Here is a 22,386-nt window from a genome sequence, read left to right as displayed (position 1 = left end):
AACTAAAAATAAAAACCAAACCATTTTTCATTTTCCCACACTGGGTCTTCTTCGTTCGTCCTTCCCTCTCATTTTCTTTTCTCCGACGACCGACGCTTTGGCGTGCCACCAAAGTCACTGCGGGCCTTCTTCGTTGCCTTCAGCTTTTCGCTTCTCCGTTGACTTCACGCTCGACGCCCCACAGCATTCTTCTTCTTCGTATATTTGTGCTTCTTAATTGGTAAATTTCTCTTGTGCTTTGGGTCTTTCTTTTTCTATTGAATAATAAATAGAAATGTGCAATTTGTTCGATAGTATTGTATGTAATTTTTTTCTGTAAATTGTAAAATTGTAAAATAAAAATAAAACAAGAACTTGATTTAAAAAATCATAACGGAAATGTTTATTGAAAAATGAGAAATAAATAAAAAAGACAGTGGCTAAATCTTTTCACTTCTAAATCCGGAAACAAGAAACAAAGAAATTAACGATGGGCTGCCGCACTCTCATCTTTTCCTTTGATGTTGAAATCGAGTTGCACCCAGCAAGCGATTTAGCTCATTTTTCTTGTTTTTATGCACTATATCTCTTCTGAAAATATTAGACTAGGTTACTGTTTTTTTGTATATAAACTAGTTGGTCAGGTTAATTTTAGAACATTTCCCATGGCTTTAATTTTTGGTTCCTATTTTTTTAGAACATTTCGTATGGCTTTAGTTTAGCTAATTTGATTGTAGCTCATTCCCCTTGTTTTTATGCACTATATTTATTTTGAAAATATTAGACTAGGTTGCTGCTTTTTTGTATATAAGCTAGTTGGTCAGGTTATTTTTAGAATATTTCCTATGGCTTTATTTTTTGGTTCCTTGCATCTGGGTTGTGATTTGGGAAATAAAGAGGGTTGTAGCTGCCCATGGTCACTGAGATTGTGTGGCCGAATATTTTTGAAGCATTGATTATGATGAGAGGTTTAATGTGAAACTGCTCAATTCCTCTACGTTTCAATTCTTCAAAAAGGTAATTTTGTTTCAGAACAAAGAAAAGGTATTGTCTCTTCGTGATGTAGTTTTTTATATAAAAATTTCACAGAAATATAGAAGATAGAATTATCAATTCATTTCCTATTTTTAATCTTTGAAGTATAGACACAGATATGCTAAAGGGGGTATCGCAGTATTTTCGGGTTTAAGTGTTTGATTCGCTGGTTGTTCATTTTTCTTTATTTTTTTTCTTTATTTTTTGTTTTATTTAAACTTAAAAAGTCTATTACACTATGGCCTTTTATTAGGAGAACCGGTCTCTTGTGAAGGACGATCTTGTCAAAGTTTTCCAGGAGTTTTACGAAAGGAGGATTTTAAATAACTCTATGTCGAAAACCTATGTTTGTTTGTTCTCGAAGAAAGAGTCTGTGACTAGAGGTAAGGACTTTAGACTGATTAATCTCATCACAAGTGTGTAGAAAATTTTGGCATAAGTGCTGGCAAACCGAATTAAGAGGGTTCTTTCGTTTATGCTCTCAAAAGCGCAAGCTGCTTTTGTGACTAGGAGACAAATTTTGGACCAAGTTCTTATAGCCAACAAGGCAATTGAGGACTATAGAGCTAGAAACAAGGGATGCTATTTAAGATCGATTTTGAAAAGGCTTATGACCATGTGGATTGGAATTTCCAGGCCAAGGTTCTAGATAGGAAAGGTTTTGGGTATAAGTGGCGAATGTGGATGTGGGGTTGCTTGAGGAATGTGAGCATTGTATGGTAAGTCTCCTCTGGCTCTGGTGGCCTATGGTGATAGAAAAACAACCAATGATACTTTAGAGCAACAATCAATAGAAAAAGATTGAGATTGGTGGCACTTAAAGAACATTTGTCAATAGCTCTTGAGCGAATGAAAAAGACCGCAAATAAAAATAGCCAGGAAGTACAATTTGAGAAAGATGAGTGGGTGTTTCTCAAATTGCAACCATACTGACAACGAACATTAGCTCGGAAATGTTGTGAACAATTAAACTCCAAGTGGCCTCGGACTTTGGCTGAGTGTGCCATTTAATCAAGGCTTCTTCCTTCCCCACATTCGCATTCCAACGTCTTCCCAAAACCATTTCTGGTTGGACATTCATTTCAAAGTCATCTGACAACTCCGATAATCAAGGAAGAATAACTTGCCGTCCCCCACTTTCTTCTTTATTTTTTAGAAACATGAAAGACATTATGTATGGTGGTGTCAGGAGGAAGTTGTAATCAGTAGGCCACAACTCCTATTTCTTCCATAATAACTCAAGGACCAAAGTATTTCAAAGCTAATTCTCATTTTGACTTTGAGCGAATGATTCTTGTCTATAGATTATAGGAACATGACTTGAGGATGACCTCTTCTCCAACTTCAAAAGTTAAATCTCTGTGGTTCTTGTCTGTGCACTTCTTCATTTGTTCTTGGGCTTTTGGTATTGGATTCAAATAGTTCTTGTTGGGTTATTTGAGAAGAGAGATTTGTAAGTGTGTTCAAGGTTTCTTTGGAATCTTCATCATAGTAGAACCTACCGTTGTAGAAGACTGGATGTAGTCCCGAGTTTGGGGTGAACCAGTATATTTTTCGGTGTCGTTCTCTCATTCCCCTTATCCACTTATCTTTTATTTTATGATCGACTACTTATTTGGCTCTAACCTGTGAAGTAGGAGTTTGAGTTATAATTTTGTTTATTTTGCATTTATTTATATCTCACATAAATTCCCAACAACCCTCGTGTAAGTCTTCCTTTCATCGCTTGGTTAATCCTACCCTCGTTGGGGTGTTGTTCATTCTTTGGAGAATTAAGATTCCTAGGAAAGTTAGATTTTACTTGGCAGGTTCTTCACGGTCATGTGAACACATTGGACAAGAATGTGAGGAAGTTGTCCTTGCTGATTGGGCCTTTTCTTGTATTATCTATCGAAAGGCAGAGGAAGATCTGGACCATATTCTTTGATGCTGTGATTATGCAAGTTGTGTTTTGGATGATGTTTGCTTGTCACAGAGACGTTAATTATGATCGAGGAGTTCCTCTTTAATCTTTCTTTTGGGGGAAAAAGATCGTTTTTTATGGGGTGTAGGTGTTTACAATCTTATGGGTTTTATGGGGTGAGCAAAATAGAAGAGTATTTAGGGGAGTGGATAGGGATCCTCTGAATGTTTGGTCCCTCGTTTGTTTTCAAGTTTCTTTATAGGCTTTGATCTTGATGATTTTCTGTAATTATACTTAATGAGTTCTCTTACTTTATAATTTGTTTTTATTTTATTCTATTTATGTTGTGGGTCATGTGAAGTGAGGAAACTATTTCTACAACTGTAGGTTCTACTGTGATTGGAGGGTAAGTATTGGGATCTATAGATGAATAATTAAATAATGAAAATTGTTTTGTCTAATAACATTTGCATTCATTAAACATTATGCACTCTAGGAAACTATTTCTGCTCTCAGCATGCGACATTTGATTAATGTTGTAGGCATCCTTTATTTGATAGGACAAGTTGTGCATTATTCATCTTGCAAAAAGAATTGAGGAGAATCTTGGGTAAGAACTTTGTTTTTCATTTACCAGGTGAGAGAAGTGTGGATCTTTAAGGCAAGGGCGTTATTGGTTAGCTGCTTGTGCAGTGACAGATCAAAATACTTCTGAATCTGTACATAAGCTCAAATGAGCAGTTCGAGAGAACAGTCTCCAGATTGGATGCGATCTTTCCAAGTAATTTTGTCTACTTGACGGTTTTGTTTCACTATTATAGAACAATCTACGGCGATTTGAGTTTTTTAAGTTCTTTGCCTATATATACTTAATGTGATAGTAATATAATTTATTGGTATGTTAAGAATGGATAAATAGAAAAACTTGAGAAATAACATGAGTTTAATTGTTTAAATAATAGAAAATATCCGTGAAATGTACTTTTATTTTAAAAATATCTAAGAACTTTCAAAAGAATTAAATGTAGTTAATATAGGGAAAAACTTGAGAAGTAACACGAGTTTAAATTATAGTTAATTATAATTACTTTTATACTTTAAAATGTTCATTAATACTCTTAATCTTAACCATCATTGGCTAACTAGTGGTAGTGACCCGTGGGAACATAAAAAAAGACCAAAGAAGTAAGTTCAACCCATGGTGGCCATCTACCTAGGATTTAATATTCTATTGTTTCCTTGACACCTAAATGTTGTAGGATCATGCAGGTTGCCTCAAAGTAATAAAAGTATTGATGTTATTTTTTTAAAGAAGGTACTAAAACTAAAGGTATTATTGGATTTTTTTCTGTTTTTTTTAAGTTTAAAAGTATTTACGAAACTTTTGAAAGTTGGGTATTTTTGACTCCAAGTACCTAACCATTTCTATCAAAAGCTAATGGCAAGCATATTTTGATTTTTTTCAAAAAAGTTTAAGGTATTAACGAGGCTTTTGAAAGTTAGAGGCCTTTTTTAAACAAAGTACGAAAGTCAGATATTTTCAATATTTTAGCCATAATATAATAATCAACTGCCAATCTGTTGGTAAGCATATTTTATTGATGTATTTAGAATAGATTACTAGGTTGATGTTAGCTCTCCTGTGACTACATTTAAACAGGATCGACAATAAATTGTGCAACTTTGTCTTTTAGTTCTAAAGAGAGTGATGTTAACTCGCTTAAGTAGTTGGCTTGAGAAATAAAAGATTAATCAACTGCCTCATAACAATATAACTTAATTAACCAACTTCTTTACAACTATATTAACCAAATCAGTTCATATAGCAATATAAACTTCAAAAACCTTGCCCAGAAATTTCAACTCTACGTTCTTGCTTTTCTAAAGGCTCTTCTGTTGTGAGTGGTATCATAGTCATTTTCTTCAAAAGCAATCAAAACAGATAGTCGTAAAAAGAGGAAAATTATTCATTTCATGACAATCTGAAATAAAATTGTGTTTTGATTGTTCCTCAAACTTGGAATGTTCAATATTACACATTAATTTTCCAGTTACATATACATTAATCATCTATAACTTTCTTTCTTTTCATCCTTGCCTTTTCCCAACAATTTTTTGTATATTTATTTTGATTTGAGTCCTTGATGCTTTTTTTTTTTCTTTCACAAATGATTCTATTTATTGGTCTCAAATTTCACTGAAATAGACTGAAACTCTACATGTAGGTTTTCTCTTTGTACCAAAACAAAACAAAACTTAATTGACTAAGCTAAAAAATCGTCCTTTGGACAAATTAAGATACAAGCTCTTCCACACACCCCACAACATAAAAGACAAAAGAAAAAGATACAAGTTTGCAGTCATGAGTTTCCTTCTATAGTTTGATTAAATTGTCTTGAAAGGTCTGAGATTGCGAGGAAATAACTATTGAGTTATTTAACTAACGCATGTCTTCATCTATTATATTGATTTTGCACTTTGAGGTATCGCTTTCAAAGTTATTGATGGCAAAGAGAACAATTTACTTTGTTGAATAGGCACCAACTGGTGTTGCTCTATCCTCTAATTCTGGATCTTCAAAGAATGGTAGCTCATCAATGGACAATGCAATTGATCAAAGGGATCCGTCTTCACATAAAACTACACAGGATTTAGATGGAGATCAGATTCAAGGTATACTGAAGTTAAACTTGAAAGTTTATGTTCTTATCTAGCAGGAACGTGAACATAGTCCTGCACACAAAAGGAAATGAGATTAAAGGCAAGAGAGAAGTCATATTTTAAATGGCTTCGGGTTCTATTTTTGTGTTTGATGATTTCAAGCATGAAAGCTTGAACGACTTACAATTTCATCTTTTTCTTGAATCCTGACTACTACTAGGACTTGGATTATCATCTCTAATGATACTATGTATGCTTTCTGGCTGGGTAACTCTATCGTCATATCGTCATATTGTTATATTGCAGGGGATTGTGGCAACCATAATTTGGCGAAGGAAGGGAAACTCGACAGACGTACAGGTCATGAAGTGAGAGACTTTACCTCTTGATTTTTACTTTTGTGAGTGTGTATTATTAAGGACATTAGTAAGTTAGCAACCTTCATCTTAACACTTATTTCAAGAATTATACACACATATGAGTTGGTTGGCATAGCTTATTCATATTCTAGTGTTTAGTATTTGTAGTAAAATCTAGTTTGCTGATGGAAGAATCTTATTTCCGTTTATCAGAACTCAGAGCACTCTGTTTGGATGTTATCATCGGATTCAGAGTCATGTTCAGATAATAATTTTATTAAGGAGGATTGCAATCATCATGAAGAATTATCTGAACTTGCAACATCTGAGATCCAAGGGAGAAGGAAGGATGAAAATGCAGGTCGCAGATTCACTGAGGGAAAATCTAAATCAAGGAAAGTATCAAAAGAAATGTCTCCCAAAAAAAAGATCAAATCCCAAGTTTGCACTTCAGCCAAAGAGAAAATAATAAATTCTGATACAAATAAAGGTGGTCTTACGCTGGAAGGTGAGAGAGTAGTATAATAGTACATAACATTAGAAGGTAAAAACTTTAGTGACTTATGGAGAGTGCATTAAATTACTGGAGCCTTAATCTTGTTTGCTGCATGAAAGTTGTTGCCTGCTATGTATGATTCTGTTTTAGAATATTTTCTGAAAATCTTCGTCCATTCAGGATCTGAAGGCTTTGTAAGAAATGGCGAAGAGGAGATTTTAGAGAAGGATGCATTGGATGATTGCATCGTACCTCCTGTAAGATTTAATGCTAGAAGAAAGATGGTTATAGTTCATTACACTCTTTGTTTACTCATTTGCCTTAGCAAAATTCAATTTTACAGGTTTCCTCCTCAAGATTGCCATTGGTGTTGTCTGACAAAGTCCATAGGTTGAAGGTAATTTTGCGATAAATGAATTCTTTTAGCAGCCTCCTTTTGTCTTGATTTAGACTTTAAAACATTCTGCTTTGTATATATAAATTGTGACATAACGTGGAAGAGAAATAGGTGGCTTCCTAGAGTGAAAAGAGATGAGAGTTCAAGAACTGCATGGACCTAGTGTACTGCTTTTTTAGTTTCTTAAATCTTTTAATCAAAGCGATAACAGCATGCATTATTCTAAGTCATGTTTTCTAGGGAAGGGGAAGTAGAGAAAGAATATCAAATAGAGATTTTGAAAGCTATTGTCTTATATTATGCAGGCGCTTGTTGAGTGTGAAGGAACTTCAATAGATTTGAGTGGTGACATGGGTGCTGTAGGACGGGTTGTAGTTTCAGATTCCTCATCTGCAAAAAATGAACTTTGCCTAGATCTTAAAGGTAAGTTTCATCCAAATATGCTATGTTTTGGCAGCAAACGTTCAGGTATACTTAAAACCCCAAAGTTATGTTTTAGCTCAATGTAAAGTTTTTATCTCGCCTCTCTCCTCTCCCCTCCCTTCCTCCCTTAGTCCCTAACCACACTCCGGCCCCTTTTCCTCTTTCGTCGTTCTCTCCTTCTTCTCTGGTGAGTCCCTAAAGCCTGTTTTTCTCATCCATCCCTGTTAGGTGGCAGTTTGGTTTTGGAGATAATGGAAGTAGAAAGCTGCAAAGTAGTGAATGCTCTTTATTGTATTTGGTTCGATAAGGAAAACTTTCATATTGAAGACGTGGAAGCTCATAAGATCTAATGTTGTCAGACACTCAACTTAGATGGTTCTTGAAAGGAGATTTTAGAATTCTTGCGTGGCCCAAGAATGGTTTTGTTCTTCGAAACAGTTTTGATGAGTTTGGAAGTACAAGCCTTTTAAGTTTTTTGTCAAAAGTAGGTTGGGTTATGAGGTGTCTAGCCTAAAAGTGGAACAAAGAATAGTCCTTCATCCATATTTGTTTGGGTGTCTCTCAACAGGTTGAAAATCCTTTCACAAGATGTTGGATGAGTTTCTTGATGAATCATGATTATTTGATTTGGTACAAAAAAACATCTCTAGATCTCCTCGTATCTTCCCTTTTGAGTCACTAGGGGCAAGTTATGCTGAAATGGTGTATTTTCTTTGGGATACATAGATGTCCTCTCTAGATCTGGCAATTTTTATCCCAAGAAAGTATTTTAGATTTCCCAAGTCTTTAATTTCAAACTCCAACTTCTTTTTTAGTTGGAGAAACTCATTGATGTCATCTTTAGATAAAACAATGTCATCAACATAGACTATCAAAACTGTAATTTTTTCAAACTTAGAGACTTTGGTAAACAAAGTGTGATCAAAGTGTCCCTGAGTGTACCCATGAGACTTGACAAAGGTGGTAAATCTATCAAACCAAGCTTTTGATGACTGTTTCAATCCATACAAGGACTTTTGAAGTTTGCAACATGATGGTCAAACTGGGCAAATCCCAGTGGAGGACTCATATACACTTCCTCTTCTAAATCCCCATTTAGGAACGCTTTCTTAACATCGGTTGATGTAGAGGCCAGTCTTTATTCACAGCAATAGACATTAAGACTCTAACAATGTTTAAATTTGCAATAGGAGAGAAAGTCTTAGAGTAGTCAACCCCATAAGTCCGAGCGAACCCTTTGATAACTAACCTAGTCTTATGTCTATCCAGAGTACAATCTACTTTGTACTTGATAGTAAACACCCATTTACATCCTACGGTCTTATGTCTCTTAGGGAGAGTACAGAGCTTCCAAGTCTTGTTCTTTTACAGGGCTCTGATTTCTTCTATGACAACAGTTTTCCACTTTGATCATTCAAAGGCAACATAGACATTATTGGGTTTTGTAATAGAGTCAAGGCTGGTTGTAAAAGCTCTGAATTGAGGAAATAGGTTCTTATAAGAAACATAGTTAGCAATAGAGTGCTTTATGCAGGACTTGATACCCTTTCTTAGTGCAATAGGCAGATCAAGATAGATCATACTTATTCTTATTTTTTGAACGATCCTCCCTAGTTTCGTTCTTAGTAACTTTTGTAATGACCTCATTCCAATCATAACTGCCCTTTCCATTTGAAATGACCTCAGTTTCAACACTACCTTGTTCACCTATATTTTCAGAAATAGCTGTCTTGGACCTTTCACTTTCGCTCATTTTACTGTTAATATGTGAGTCAATAGAATTAGTCATACCTTGATCTCGTAATGGTTCAAAATCTCGAATCGAAGCTGACTAAATAGTATGAGACTCAACTTCCTTTCTAAGATTCCTCCTATAGTAGGTTTTCCATGGAACTTGGTTTGTAGGTAGGACCGTGTTGCAAGGATCTGGGCTAGGTATGGCAGCAATAATAGGACTGGTAGACTCTAAGGAAATCACCCAGTTAAACTCTTCACTCTCAATCTCCCCCTAAAGTAGGTGAATGGGGCAGAAAGGAAGATTCTCAAGAAAGGTGATATCCATGGAGACAAAGTACTTACGAGAAGACGGATGAAAGCATTTATAGCTTTGTTGGTATAGAGGGTAACCAACAAAAACACACGCCTGAGCTCGAGGGGTAAACTTAGTTGGGTTAGGACGATGGTTATGAACATAGGTTGTGCACCCAAATACCCAAAAAGGAACGTAAGAAATGAGATGGGTAGAGGGATATGACTCTTTAAGACACTCTAGAGGGGTCTGGAGATGTATGACACGAGAAAGCATCCAGTTGATAAGATAGGCTATAGTGAGAACAACATCGCCTTAGAGATAGGAAGGAAGAGAAATAGACAACATAAAGAACGAGCTACTTTTAAAAGGTGATGGTTGTTGCACTTGACTACCCCATTTTGTTGGGTGTAGGCATAAGAACTTTGATGGGCAATCCCTTTGGAGGACAATAACTCATTGAGGGTATGATTTTGGAACTCACGACCATTGTCACTTCGTAGAATAGCAATCTTTGAATTGAACTGCATTTCAACGATGTGATAGAAGTCCCGGAAGAAGGAGGCGACCTCAAATTTGTTGGAGACGAGAAAGGTCCAGGTAAGATAGGTATGATCATCATTGAAGGTTACAGACCACGGTGTCAAAGGGTGGATTAGTTTGTATGGTTGAGAAGGAAAAGAAACCCGATGATGTTTAGCTTGAATACATACATCACAAGATAAAGTAGACATGTCAATTTTAGAGAAAAGATGAGAAAATAAATGTTTCATATATTAAAAATTAGGGTGACTAAACGAAAATTTCACAACATACAATCTTGTTCAGAAGTGGTAAAATAGGAAGATAAAAGACTGGTCTTAGAAATGCTACTAGAAGAGGTGCCATCATCAAGGAGGTAGAGTCCCTACTATATCGGGCAATGCTAATCATCTTCCTCATGCTCAAGTCTTGAAAAGAAACAGAATCAAGTAAGAATGTTGCTTTGCAGTTTAACTTATGTGTAATCTTGCTTATAGCTGATTATAAGAAATTCTAAGCACATGCAAGACATTATGTAAGGAGAGCCTTGCACGTGGAGAAATCTTCCCCTTCTCAGCAACAAAGGCCAAGGAGCCATCTGCAATTCTGATTGTTTCATTACCAACACATGGAATATAGAACACAAAATGTTCAGAGGAACCAGCCAAATGATCTGTGTCGCTAGAATCCAGGGGTTCTTCCCATTAGCACTTATAAAACTGAAGGATTGAGGTATACCTGATTGGACAATGGCGTTTAGAGTAGTGGGATTGGGATCAGTCTGGTTTCCATGTGGATCAGGTGGTTGAGAAGGTCCAGCAAACTCATTCACATACGCCCGCCATGTGTTATGTTTGTCATTGGGAGAGCGTTTCTTACCTCTTGGGGGACGACCATGTAACTTCCAAAACTACTCTTTGGTATGCTATTATTTCTTGCAATGATTACTGACCGAAATTGGTTTTCCATTGTTCTTTTCACTACCACTGGTAGATGACCTCACACTAAAAGCAAGGGACTCAGTAGCAGGAGTTGTTGAAATATTCATAGCACTTGTACAATCCTCCTTAAGGCAGATTTCAGAACAAATCTCCATTAGGGAGGGAATCAGTCTTTGCCTAGTATACGTCCTTGAACTACATCAAACTTAGGGCTAAGTCCAACAAGAAAGTCATAAAATTTGTCAATCTCTTCAATTCTAGAGTACTGCACACGATCACTAGGACTGCTTTAGACCAGTTTTCTACATAGGTCCATTTCTTGCCAGATAAGAGAGTGCTTGCTGAAAAACGATGTGATATCCATGGTTCTTTGCTTGCATTCATGGACCTATTTTCGTAGTGTGTATAAGTGAGAGGTATTCTGACATTTAGAAGATAGTTTCTAGGTTGTGTCCCAAATATCCTTAGTAGTTGCAACGTATAGTAAGGGTTTGCCGATTTATGGTTTCATACTATTGATCAATGTAGATCGAAGAAGAGAGTCCTCTCCTTTGTCAGAAAACCAAACTTATGTTGTCCTTCGAGGACTATTTTCACTGACTTAGACTTTGAGAAATAGTTATTGCTGTTCAATTTTCCCCCTTAAAAATATCCTGTAGATTGCATTAGTCACATAAGAAGAGGATAAAATGAGGAAAGAGGTTACCAGATTCTCAAAATACATCGGTAAGATGTATGAAGGCCATGATCGGGAGTGTTGAATGTCTCCCCTAAGCTTTCCATTTGCATCCAAAGAAGAAGCTTGCACATTAGGGTTGGAATGTGCTGAAGATTCACCAACCTCAAATGTTGAGTGAATTTGAGGATTCCCAATCCTGGGATGATAACTAGGGTTTGCAGCAGATTCAGTGGGTGGCATCCCATACAAATTTGACTGTAGAAGCAGCGACGGTGGTTGGATAGAATTAGGTGGCAGCACATGGAGTGGCACATGGAGGACATTATAGGTCGTAGATGAAGACAAGGGTGGCAAAGAAGGATTGGCCGGCATGATCTGAATCGGATGGGCTGGTTCGGATGGGCGACATGTGGAGACGCAAATGACATAAAGGGTGACCGAATCATGTTGGCCGACGTAGTCTGAAGGTGGCAAAACCACTCATCCATGGCAACACTGATCCGAGCATCGACGATGTCGACGGTGGCGATGGTTTCGCTAATATCATTGCCTGTCTCTTCTATTTGGTTTCCATCAAGAGTTGTGTTGTCTAGGATTTGGTCAGCATCATGCTCTGATACCATATTGCAAGTAGAGACAAAGATCAAATACACGTTTTAAGTGGAAACCCTAGTTGAGAGAGAAAAACCACGATGCAAATCTTTCTTATTATTTTCTTATATCACTGATTATACAGGGGAGCATTAATTTATAGCCAACAAAAGCTTAATTAAAATACTAAAAGTTAATTAAGGCAACATAAAAGACTAAAAAACTCTTGGACTTTCAACATACAACAAGCCCGTCAATTCTAACATTCACATTTGCCCATGTTTATTTTCCTTATTTAGTGGTTAATGTTTGATTTTCTCTTACCATTCTTTCTGATCACGTTGGACTATTTCAAAGATATTTGTATGTCTAGTAGTTGTGGGGTAATTGTTTGTCTATGGTTTTCTATGTCAGGTACACTTTACAGAGCGGTAATAGTTCCTTCAAGGACATTTTGCATCGTATGTTGCTCTCTACTTAACCGATCCCTCCAACGAAACTATTTATTATTATTAGTAGCTCGGTATTGAAAGTAACGTTGAAATGAAAGGCCTTTTTTCTTATTGCCTTTTTATTGTTCTAAATTGAATTATTTAAGAAATTTCCTCCTGGTTTTGCTGATATAGATTTTATCTTTTTCAGGTTAGCTTTGGTCAGTCAGAGGCAAAGGTCGCTCTTTTATTCAACTATTATATTTTATATTAATGATAATATAGTACTGGAAATTTCTACTATCAATTCTGTTTTTGGCTGGTCACTTCATTTTAAATATTAAGCACCCCCCTTTGTTTTGTTTTGGTTTGCGTTCTTTTTCTAGTACAATATCCTAGAACTGCCATAGAATCATGACTTGTTGGACGTATGTTACTTGATCAGATAGAATCTATCATGAACGATTTCATTCAGTTGAAGGCACTGTCCAAAGTTGATGAGGCTGAAACTATGGTTGAAGGTGAGTTGCTTTCAATTTCTCTGAATTGTTCAAAGTTGCCTGTTTCTGTGCTCATTCTATGTTTTGCATCTGTAGGAACATTAGATGGCTTCTCGTTTGATTCTGAAGACGAGGCTGAGAAAATAACTAAGGTTGCTTCTTCTCCGGCTGACCAAAATGAGCCGGTAGAAGGGCTCAACACAAAATCCAAAAACAAAGCCGAGAAATCATCAGTATGTTTCTACATTCAATTGCGTGTAGTATCTTAATGATCCATCTTTCGTTCATGCTTATGCTCTGGAAATGTCATTGTAGGGGCGGAAGCGTGTTAAATCTGGAGGAAGGCTGCAGGCTCCGAAGAAAACAAGAAAGAAAGTTCAAGGTTCTAAAACTAAAAATGCAAAAAGCAAGAAATGAAGTTCGAAATCTTTGTTTGCCCCGAAAAGGGGAATAGTCCTTTTGTCAGAATGTAAGAGGCAAATAGGGGGGCTTTAGCCAACCCGCTTGAAACACAACATTTTCTTTCTCCCGTTCACCCCCTCGACAAGAAGTTTAGGTCCCGTTTTTTGTTCCTTCTTTCTTGTTCTTTATTTTGTATCATTTGAAAACAAGAAATGAGACTATGTTTGATAACTATTTTCGTTATATGTTTCTTCATTTTTTTTTTCTTGAAAAAACGAAATATAAACATAAACATAAATTTGTTTGATAATTATTTTTTGTTACTCGTTTTTTGTGTTATTTTTCCTAACAATTTTGCTTATTTTTTTAGTGTAAAACAATTTAATTATGTAAAAAATAAAAATATAAAGAATTCATTAAAATATATATAAAAAATTATATAACAGCAACATTATCAAATGTACATAAATTCTTGCAAAATTAGTAATTATAATACAATAAATTTTATTAATCATATATCGTTAAAATTTGATTTAAATATTAGTTTTAATTTAATTTATTTATCTTAAATAATATTGATTCAAATTGGATTCAATTATGTTATTAGGTAAATGTTGTGGATGCAAAATACTAAAGATACATCTAAAAATATTATATAATGTAAAATTTTAACTAATTTTAAAGGAAGTGAAAATAATAAATTTAAATTTAAAATAACTTATAAACATGTTGTAAAATTCAAAAACTATTTAAATAAACTGTTAAATATTTAAATTTAGAAGGTCAAAATAATATATAAATTTAAATATTGAATAATTTATAATAGTTAAATTAAACACGAAAAAAAATTAAATGTAGTTAAATAGAAAAAAATTGAAATTAAACATGAATTTTGAAAATCAAATAATACATCGATCTAAATATTAAAAAAATAATAAAAGGAAAAATAGAAAAAATTAAGAAAACATTAAACATATATATGAAAAATTAATAATAGGATTTGAAAAATAAAATAAATTAGGAAATGGAAAAGATTAATTTTCATAAATGTAACAAAGTACTAAAATATTTACGGTACATGTAACAAAAACAAAAAATTCATAAAATCGGTAAAATATTTTCATAAATTTCATGTTGGCCTTGGTATTGCAGACGATTCGTCACTTGTCTTTCATCTTCTTACTCATCTTCTCCTCCAGATTTTATTTGACATATTTTCATTAATCCTTTTCTTTTCTTTCTTCATCTTTTTTTTCTTTCTTGTAGCTCTTCTTATAGAATATCAAGATCGTTTAAATATTACTTTGATATAATTTAAACTATCGCTTACCTAGTCAACACAATTAATCGTTTAGTATGGTCATCGCGATCATTTTGATTTGAAACTCTTTTTTCATCATTTAAAAAGAATTACACGATTTGTGGATATGATCTAAACGATCGCTTACTAGTTAACAGAATTGTTTAAATTTAAAGCATTTTTTCTATAGTTAAAAAAGCTACACGATCGTGTTGATACTATGTCGTGTATCATTTTCTACATGATCGCCATGATCGATTATAAGAATAATTACACGCTCGCATGTGGCCGATCAATCACATATTGATTGGGGCGTTTATGGTATTTTCCATTCTAGACCTGTGAGTTTTTTTCGTTTTAAAAATTGTTCTATATAGTCTAAATATTTTACGAATTTGTTTTATTTTTGAAAATCCCCATTACAAAACATATAAATATGAAAGATAATTACGAAGAATTAATAAAAGAAGAAAAAAAAAATACAAAAGCATGCATCAATGTTGATAGTTGAACCCAAGACCTAAAGGATATGGAATGAGTCAAATAGCGACTTAGGAAGATTTGGATATGGAATCAAAACAGAACTTAGAGTAACTACTTTACATAGTTTTTCAAGTTTGAAACAATCCTTAAAATTTAAAAATGACAAATGAGAACTATTATCAAACACGTCTGTTTCTTAAAAAAAAAAAAGAAACATAAATAGGAAAACGGGCTCTTAGAGATTGTGATAAATTATCATTTTTGTTGTGGAGTTCAAATTTTTACCGATAACCGGCCTCGATTATCTGTTTAAGATAATTTGTCTGAATCCTTGTTAGATGGAACATTTCAAGAACATTAGAAACTATCAAGGTTTAAATATCTATGTCGACAAGTATATCGAAGTTTTAATCTTTTAGAAATTTCGATGGAAAATCAATAAAATTTCGATCTTAATGGACATTTCTAGAAAAATTATAAAAATAAAAATTCAAAATTTAAATTTAAATTTAAATTTAAACGAAGGGTGTCTAAAAATATTATTGTATTTATAATATTATATTATTCTATTCTATTATATTATTTTCAAATAAGTAAACATGTTTATTATTTATATTTTATTTATATTAATGTCATATTGATGTTTATTTTTTGTGATTTGTGGGATTTTATACGTCATAATGGAAATGTTTATTCACCCCTCACATCGGTATTGAATCCATGAGAATGTGGAGATATCGATAGGAATATTTATTTACATGTGGATGGAAATTAATATTATGGATAGTTTGTTTCAAATAAATAAACACAAACTAATAGTTGAATTAAAACTCCAAATTTCTACTGGGAATTCATTTAAATCATCTATAAATAGTTCATAATTACATGGTTAATTTATAAATATAGAACAAAACTCAAAAATATTTATGACATGTATAACAAAAAAAAAAAAAAAATTAAAGTCACCATTGTTTTCTAGAAATTCCAAGTTTGTCTGATGAGTATTGAATTATTGGGCATCTTCTTCATATTCTCACTTCTTCTTGTTTGTGGTTTCTTCATATCCTCTTTCAAAATATCTTCCTTTTTTGTCATCTCTCAACTTTTTTTTTCTATTACACGATTGTATACTAAAATATAAATGATCAGTCGTCTATCATAAATTGACAGAGATAGATCACTAACACTATCTATCATAGATAAATAAGTGATAGATCTAAACGATAATTTACCAAAGTCTCAAAGATCATGTACCAATATCTAAACGAGTTTGGTACAAGATTGTATACCAAAATCATTTGATTTGATACAAGATCGTGTACCAAAATTGTTTAGATTTGATACAATATCATGTACAAGATAGTGTATCAATATTTAAACAATTAATCGTCTATCCTAGATAAACAAAGATAAACCACTAGGAAATCGCACGAAGAGAAATAGAGGAAGTGAAGAAAAAAATTACTCATATAAATTGATGAAAAATGTTATCCTTCTCTAATATGGTTTTAATTTTTGCACTAGGAAATCACACATTAATGATTATAATACAAAGTCCTACAAAGAGATCTGAATTGATTCATTTGTGAAACTTTACAATTTTAATCGATACAATTATTAACTTAAGAGTGTAATTGATTTAAGCTACAAGGTTTAAGCAAAAAACTAAAACATAAACAGAAGTCAAACTTTTCTTAATTTTTGAGTTTAGTGAGCTACTTATTTATTGGGTAGCTTTAGAAAAGTCAAACTTGAATTGTCATTTTTAAGTATGATCAAACTTAATTTAACCCAAACTTCTGTTGTAGGTGAATTAGCAGCTAGTTTGTATATATTGACTGATTTACAAATTCTTATTTTAATTAATTTTAACCATCCATTAAAATGGAGAGTTATAGTTATTCAAGGATTTTAACTACTCTCAAAATCATCAAGATCACTTGCATATTTAGTATAAGTTCAAGGACTTAAGTCCTTATTGATATTTTCATCATCATCTGGAAAACTAATCAAATAATCATGTTGATGCAACTTAGATGATTAAGATTAAAGCTAAGACTTTTGAAATGATAAAGAATATAAATAAAAAAGGAAGTTTTTTAAAAATATAACAAATAGGTAAAATATTTACATTATATAAAACAATTCTAGAAACGAAAAAAACCCACGGTCTCACAATGAAAAATATAAAAAATACCCTAGTCAATAGCAATTAATCAGCCAGCTTGCGCGAAGAATCTTCTTTTAAACGATTGTGTACTACAATTTCAACGAATAATCCAGTATTGTTTAGGTCATGACACGATCATGTAGTTCTATTTTAACGATGGGAAAAAAGGTTTTGAATTTAAATGATCGTATTGATCATGAAAAACAACTATGTTGATTACGATAAGCGATCATGTAGTCCAATGTAAATGAATTTCAAGTCTAACGATCATGTTGACCATGCTAAACGATTGTGTTAGCTATGGTAAGCAATTGTGTAGATCATGTCAACACGATCGTTTAGATCATTTTAAACGATGTGAAAAAGACTTCAAATTTAAAAGATTGTGTTGTCCATGATAAACGATTGTGTTGACAATGGTAAAAGATTGTGTTGACGATGATAAACGATTGTGTTGATAATGGTAAATGATCGTGTTGACGATGGTAAACGATCGGCTAAATCATGTCAAAATGATATTTAGACGATGTAGATATTTTTGAATATGAGAAAGATGAAGTGACTTTAAAGATGAAGTAGCTTTTAGGTCAAAAGCACATAAAAACATATAAAAACATACGAGGAAAAGTTAACATATTTTTAGTCTATTCAGACTCATCCAAATTTTAATTGTGTCATCAAATCTCAATCCACAGCTCTCACCTTGATTAAATACATAACATATCTAAGATCTTATAATTAAGTTCATCAACGTATCTAACTTTTTAATTCATTGATCTGCCTTGCTTAGTTCAAGTTACATACCCTCTTGCTTAAAAAAAAAAGTTACATACCCTCTTGCTTAAAAAAAAAAAGTTATATACCCTCTTTGACAAATATCAAAGGAGAAAAAGACAAAAACTGACATTGGCTTCCCATCATCCAGAGAAAAGAAAGAAAAGCCGCGCGGGTTGTTTATCCACTTGTTTCCCTTATTATCCTCATCGATTCCAAGTTTTGAACTCAACAATGGCGACTCTCACCTCTTCCATGCAGGCCAATCTTCTTTCTGATCACTCCTTATCTCCTCCTCACCCTTCTTCTTCTACCGTTTCTTACTTTCCCGCTCCCTTCTCTCTTCACTTCTCTGCGCTCAAAGTTCATGCTCTTTCTTCCAATGCTTCTGCTTTCTTCAACTCTTGCAAGAACTTTGGAACCATTGAGACTGCATCCCGTAACCGTCATGCCTCAAACTCTTTCAGTATTCGGATGACCTGGGACGGCCACCTCTCCTCTGTTAAATTAATTGTCCAAGGCAAAAATTTGGAGGTATTTTAGCTTCATCTTTGTTCTACAAGTTTTTCTTTTCATCTGTCTTCCTACTATGCTTAATTGTTCGAGTCTTTGGCATTTTCTATTTCTTCTCAAGTTTGATTCAGTAATTATTATCATAATGAATAGTTGTCACTTGGTTCCCCCACAAAACTCTACGTCTACCTGTTTGATACCCCATTCTCTATTATTCCAATCACCATATCCCTTCACTCAAACCCTAATTTTATTTTCTCCAAGTAAGTCTGCTAATTTCTGTCTCATTTCTTCAAATATCTTCCATATCAACCATTCATGTCCCTTCTCCATTTGTTACTCTTCACACCCCTTTGAAGTGAACGCATCGCATAAGGATTTCGCTATCATTTTTCAGAATCTCCTAATTTCTCATCCAATTTTGATATTCTATATTTCCACTTATTGCAGCTAGAAGATTGTTCTTTGGGTCAAAGAATCGGGTGCATTCACTTTCTTCTATATCGGCATCTTAACTTACTGGTTGACTCAAAAGCTTAACTTGATGCATTTGAGGAGAAAATAAAGAAGCCATGGTTTAAACTCAGATTCCTCTAGATGAGATACCATCTTAAATCACCCATTGAGCCAAAAGTTTAACTTGTTGATGGGTGACATCAAACTTAATATTATATCATCTAAGGCAATATCTGAACCAAATTTATTCTTCTGTGCATTCTCATCAAACACAACCATTTTCTTTCATGATTATCACGTTCCAGGAAACACACAATGCCTACTTCACACTTCCCAATTTCAACCCTTATCTGCTCAAGGGAATCCTTTGTAAAATTGGATCACGATTTCTATAGGCCTCAATCTTTTTCACTTAATCCGAGCCACACAACTCAAGCTGTATCATCCTGCTTAGTTCTTGAACATGATACACACAGCCAAAGCAGTCAACACATGTAATAAAAGACTGCTGCCTCTAAATTTTGTTTGGCCCTATATGTCTACCCCTAGTTATTGAAGTATTAGGATTATTATTATGGTTATTAGAAGGGGCATTCTAGTAATTATCAAGTAAGTTTCTTAGGACCTTTAGTTAAAAATAAATGGAGTTGGTTGGTAGCAAGGTGTGGGTAGCAAGGTGTGGATCATTTTTATAGGAATTTCCATTGTGGGAATTTAAGGAAGTGTAGCCCTTTTGAAAGGCGTGGTATTCTAGTTTTTTCATTGATATTGCATTATAATCTTTTAGTGTTCATTGTTCTTGAGTGTTCTTATTTGGTGATAACCCATTCACACCTTAATCAAGATGATAGGGCTTTGACACCAGACATTAGGAATATGGTCTTGAAGAAATATAAGTGAGAGAAATATACTATTGAAAACGTGCAAAAAAATGATATGATAACAAAGTTTAATAAGGTGCTCATCACACTGAACTTGCCTACTAGATGCAGATAAAGAAATTATCTACTAATACTTGCTACTTTAATGGTTGAAACTCTGTTGCTTCAAGTGACAAGATCACCTACTAACTGTAAATTCTAATATCTATTTCTAGATATTATCCAAGTTTCAGTTACCTAATTTATGGTAACTCAATGTTTAAATTTTATTTTTTTGTTTGCCCTTGAATTCCTATTCCTTCTCAATGAAAGCAGTTTGTTTCATAAAAAAAATGTTTAAATTTTAATACATCAAACATTGAGTGGATTTATTTTTAATTGTGCGAAAAAACTAGTTGACTGAAGCAGTTAAGAAGCACGTGGAAGAGAAGGTGGGCAAGGCAGTCCAGAAGCACAGTCACTTAGTTAGAGAAGTAGATGTCAGACTTTCAGTTAGAGGTGGGGAGTTTGGGAAGGGTCAAAGGATTAGAAGATGCGAGGTACTCTATTGCTCCTTTATTTTAAATTTATCCATATGAATTGAACCCTCGTTCTTTTCCAAAAATGTTTGTGTTTATATAGGCTACTTTATTCACGAAGAAGCATGGAGTTGTACGGGCAGAGGAAGATGCTGAGACCGTCTTTGCAAGCATTGATTTGGTATCCTCCATCATACAGAGGAAGTTGAGAAAGATTAAAGAGAAAGATTCTGACCGTGGCCGACATGTGAAAGGATTTGACAGATCAAAAGTAAGAGAACCTGCACCCATAGTAGTTGAAGATGAGGAAGAGGAAGTTTTTCAGGAAGATGGTGGAGAAGTTATTGACGAGGTTATTCCTTCAACCTTTGGGTTTTTACTTTTTCATTTTTCTGTATAGCATATACTAAACATTTAAGGTGATATTACCTTGTAAGCTCATGTATGCCATGCCTGTTAATTATTTTTCTACACGCCAAAGCTTATTACTAGTGTTAGAATTACTAAACCACATCTTTTCTCATTTAGTTATTGAAATCCTTGTATTCTAAGTTAAAAGAAACCACATCAATTTCGTAGTTTATTTTCTTGTTCCTTTCCAGTGATTAATATTGGAAAATTCTAGATGCAGTACTCAGTTTATTTGAACCATGTGCAATAATTTACTCCTTGCGTAGGAGTGAAGAATGGAAAGAAATGCATTCTCAATCTTGATTTCCTCCCTCTGATGTGCTATTTTCAACTGAATTTGGCTCAAACTCATCCTATTTTTATTTACATTATAGGATTGATAAGCCAGCTTATTTCATAACATGATATCCTAGATGAACATTGAAACATTGGAAGTTGGACCTTACAACTGTAAGATAGCATAGTTCGTAGGAGTCCGTTATCTGTTATTTCTCACTAAGCTGACATGTGCAACTGTTATTTTATTGATCCTTTTCTCTTAATTTTTGTTGTCCATTCCGATGTACTTGATCGTTATAGCTTTTTATTTACTTACTGTTTATTTTGTTTACCTTCACTTTTGGTTGGAAGAAGCACTTTTGATGTTCATCCTTTTTAGATGACGATCATGTGTCATAAACTGGAAGCTCGTGAACATTATGCAGACGTGGATAAGATATTAAATTTTCCTTTTCATGCCAGCAATATTATTCTTTGGTATCTCATTACTCATTTTTATCTTGATTTCAGATTGTTCGGACAAAATACTTTGATATGCCACCTTTGACAGTTGAAGAAGCAATCGAACAACTCAAGAATATTGACCATGATTTCTATGGTTTCCGGAATGAAGAAACTGGTGCGTTGGTTTGATTATTACAATAATGTTGTTTTGTTGGGACTCTACCGTTTATATCTTAGCTTATGTCTTTATCTTTGGCTTAGGTGAGATTAACATCTTATATAAAAGAAAGGATGGAGGATATGGACTTATTATCCCAAAAGAAAATGGCACAGCTGAGAAATTAGAGCCTGTGACAGTTGAAGCAGCGAGAGAACCATCCTTGGCGGAATGATGGGCCTTGGCGGAATGATGGGAATTGACGGAGGAAGTTTCACGTTCAGGATAGTTTACCACTGTTACCTTTGCTTAAAACTTCAAAACTTCAACTTCAACATGCATCTGAAGGCGTTTCTTGTAGAGTATATAGATTTAGATTTGAGGCTATTTGGTGATGAAGATAATATTGGAACAAGAAATGAGTAATAAGTAAAATAAGATGCAAAATATTCTAACGAATGAATGATTCAGCTTGCTGGGGTGTTACCATGAAAGTATATTCTAATGAAGAAATGATTCAACATTCATCTGAAATCTATTACCATCAACGGCCAGAAACCAAAAACTGACGAGGATCACCCCTAGTTTCTTAGTTATTATGAGATAATTTTCAAAAACAAAAGTTATTATTTTTATATTTGTTTTAGTTTTC

General features: G+C 33.9%; 2 protein-coding genes across 8 annotated transcripts; both read left to right on the top strand.

The window, feature by feature from the left end:
* LOC103499580 (DNA-binding protein BIN4) lies at positions 1 to 13,671 on the top strand. Of its 7 annotated transcripts, none has more exons than XM_008462592.3 (13): positions 1 to 220; positions 3,555 to 3,698; positions 5,455 to 5,590; positions 5,885 to 5,946; positions 6,151 to 6,445; positions 6,614 to 6,690; positions 6,777 to 6,830; positions 7,136 to 7,298; positions 12,430 to 12,476; positions 12,658 to 12,684; positions 12,892 to 12,967; positions 13,043 to 13,179; positions 13,262 to 13,671. In XM_008462592.3, exons 2-13 carry the CDS (start codon positions 3,651 to 3,653, stop codon positions 13,361 to 13,363), a joined length of 1,224 nt encoding a protein of 407 aa, XP_008460814.1. In that variant the 5' UTR covers positions 1 to 220; positions 3,555 to 3,650; the 3' UTR covers positions 13,364 to 13,671. The 7 variants fall into 7 exon arrangements, with proteins under 7 accessions (XP_008460814.1, XP_008460815.1, XP_016902629.1 ...); XM_008462593.3 differs by having other exon boundaries at positions 4 to 220; positions 7,136 to 7,253; XM_017047140.2 differs by lacking the exon at positions 1 to 220 and adding an exon at positions 430 to 996.
* A 4,518-nt stretch (positions 13,672 to 18,189) lies between these two features.
* Positions 18,190 to 22,193, top strand: LOC103499579 (ribosome-binding factor PSRP1, chloroplastic). Its single transcript, XM_008462591.3, has 5 exons — positions 18,190 to 18,609; positions 20,321 to 20,464; positions 20,547 to 20,795; positions 21,644 to 21,752; positions 21,839 to 22,193. Exons 1-5 carry the CDS (start codon positions 18,310 to 18,312, stop codon positions 21,967 to 21,969), a joined length of 933 nt encoding a protein of 310 aa, XP_008460813.2. The 5' UTR covers positions 18,190 to 18,309; the 3' UTR covers positions 21,970 to 22,193.
* Positions 22,194 to 22,386: the final 193 nt, after the last annotated feature.

This window comes from Cucumis melo, chromosome 11, assembly GCF_025177605.1.
Source record: "Cucumis melo cultivar AY chromosome 11, USDA_Cmelo_AY_1.0, whole genome shotgun sequence".
Taxonomy (NCBI): Eukaryota; Viridiplantae; Streptophyta; class Magnoliopsida; order Cucurbitales; family Cucurbitaceae; genus Cucumis; species Cucumis melo.
The sequence above is the reverse complement of the archived record's forward strand: the minus strand, read 5'-3'. Positions and strand labels throughout refer to the sequence as shown.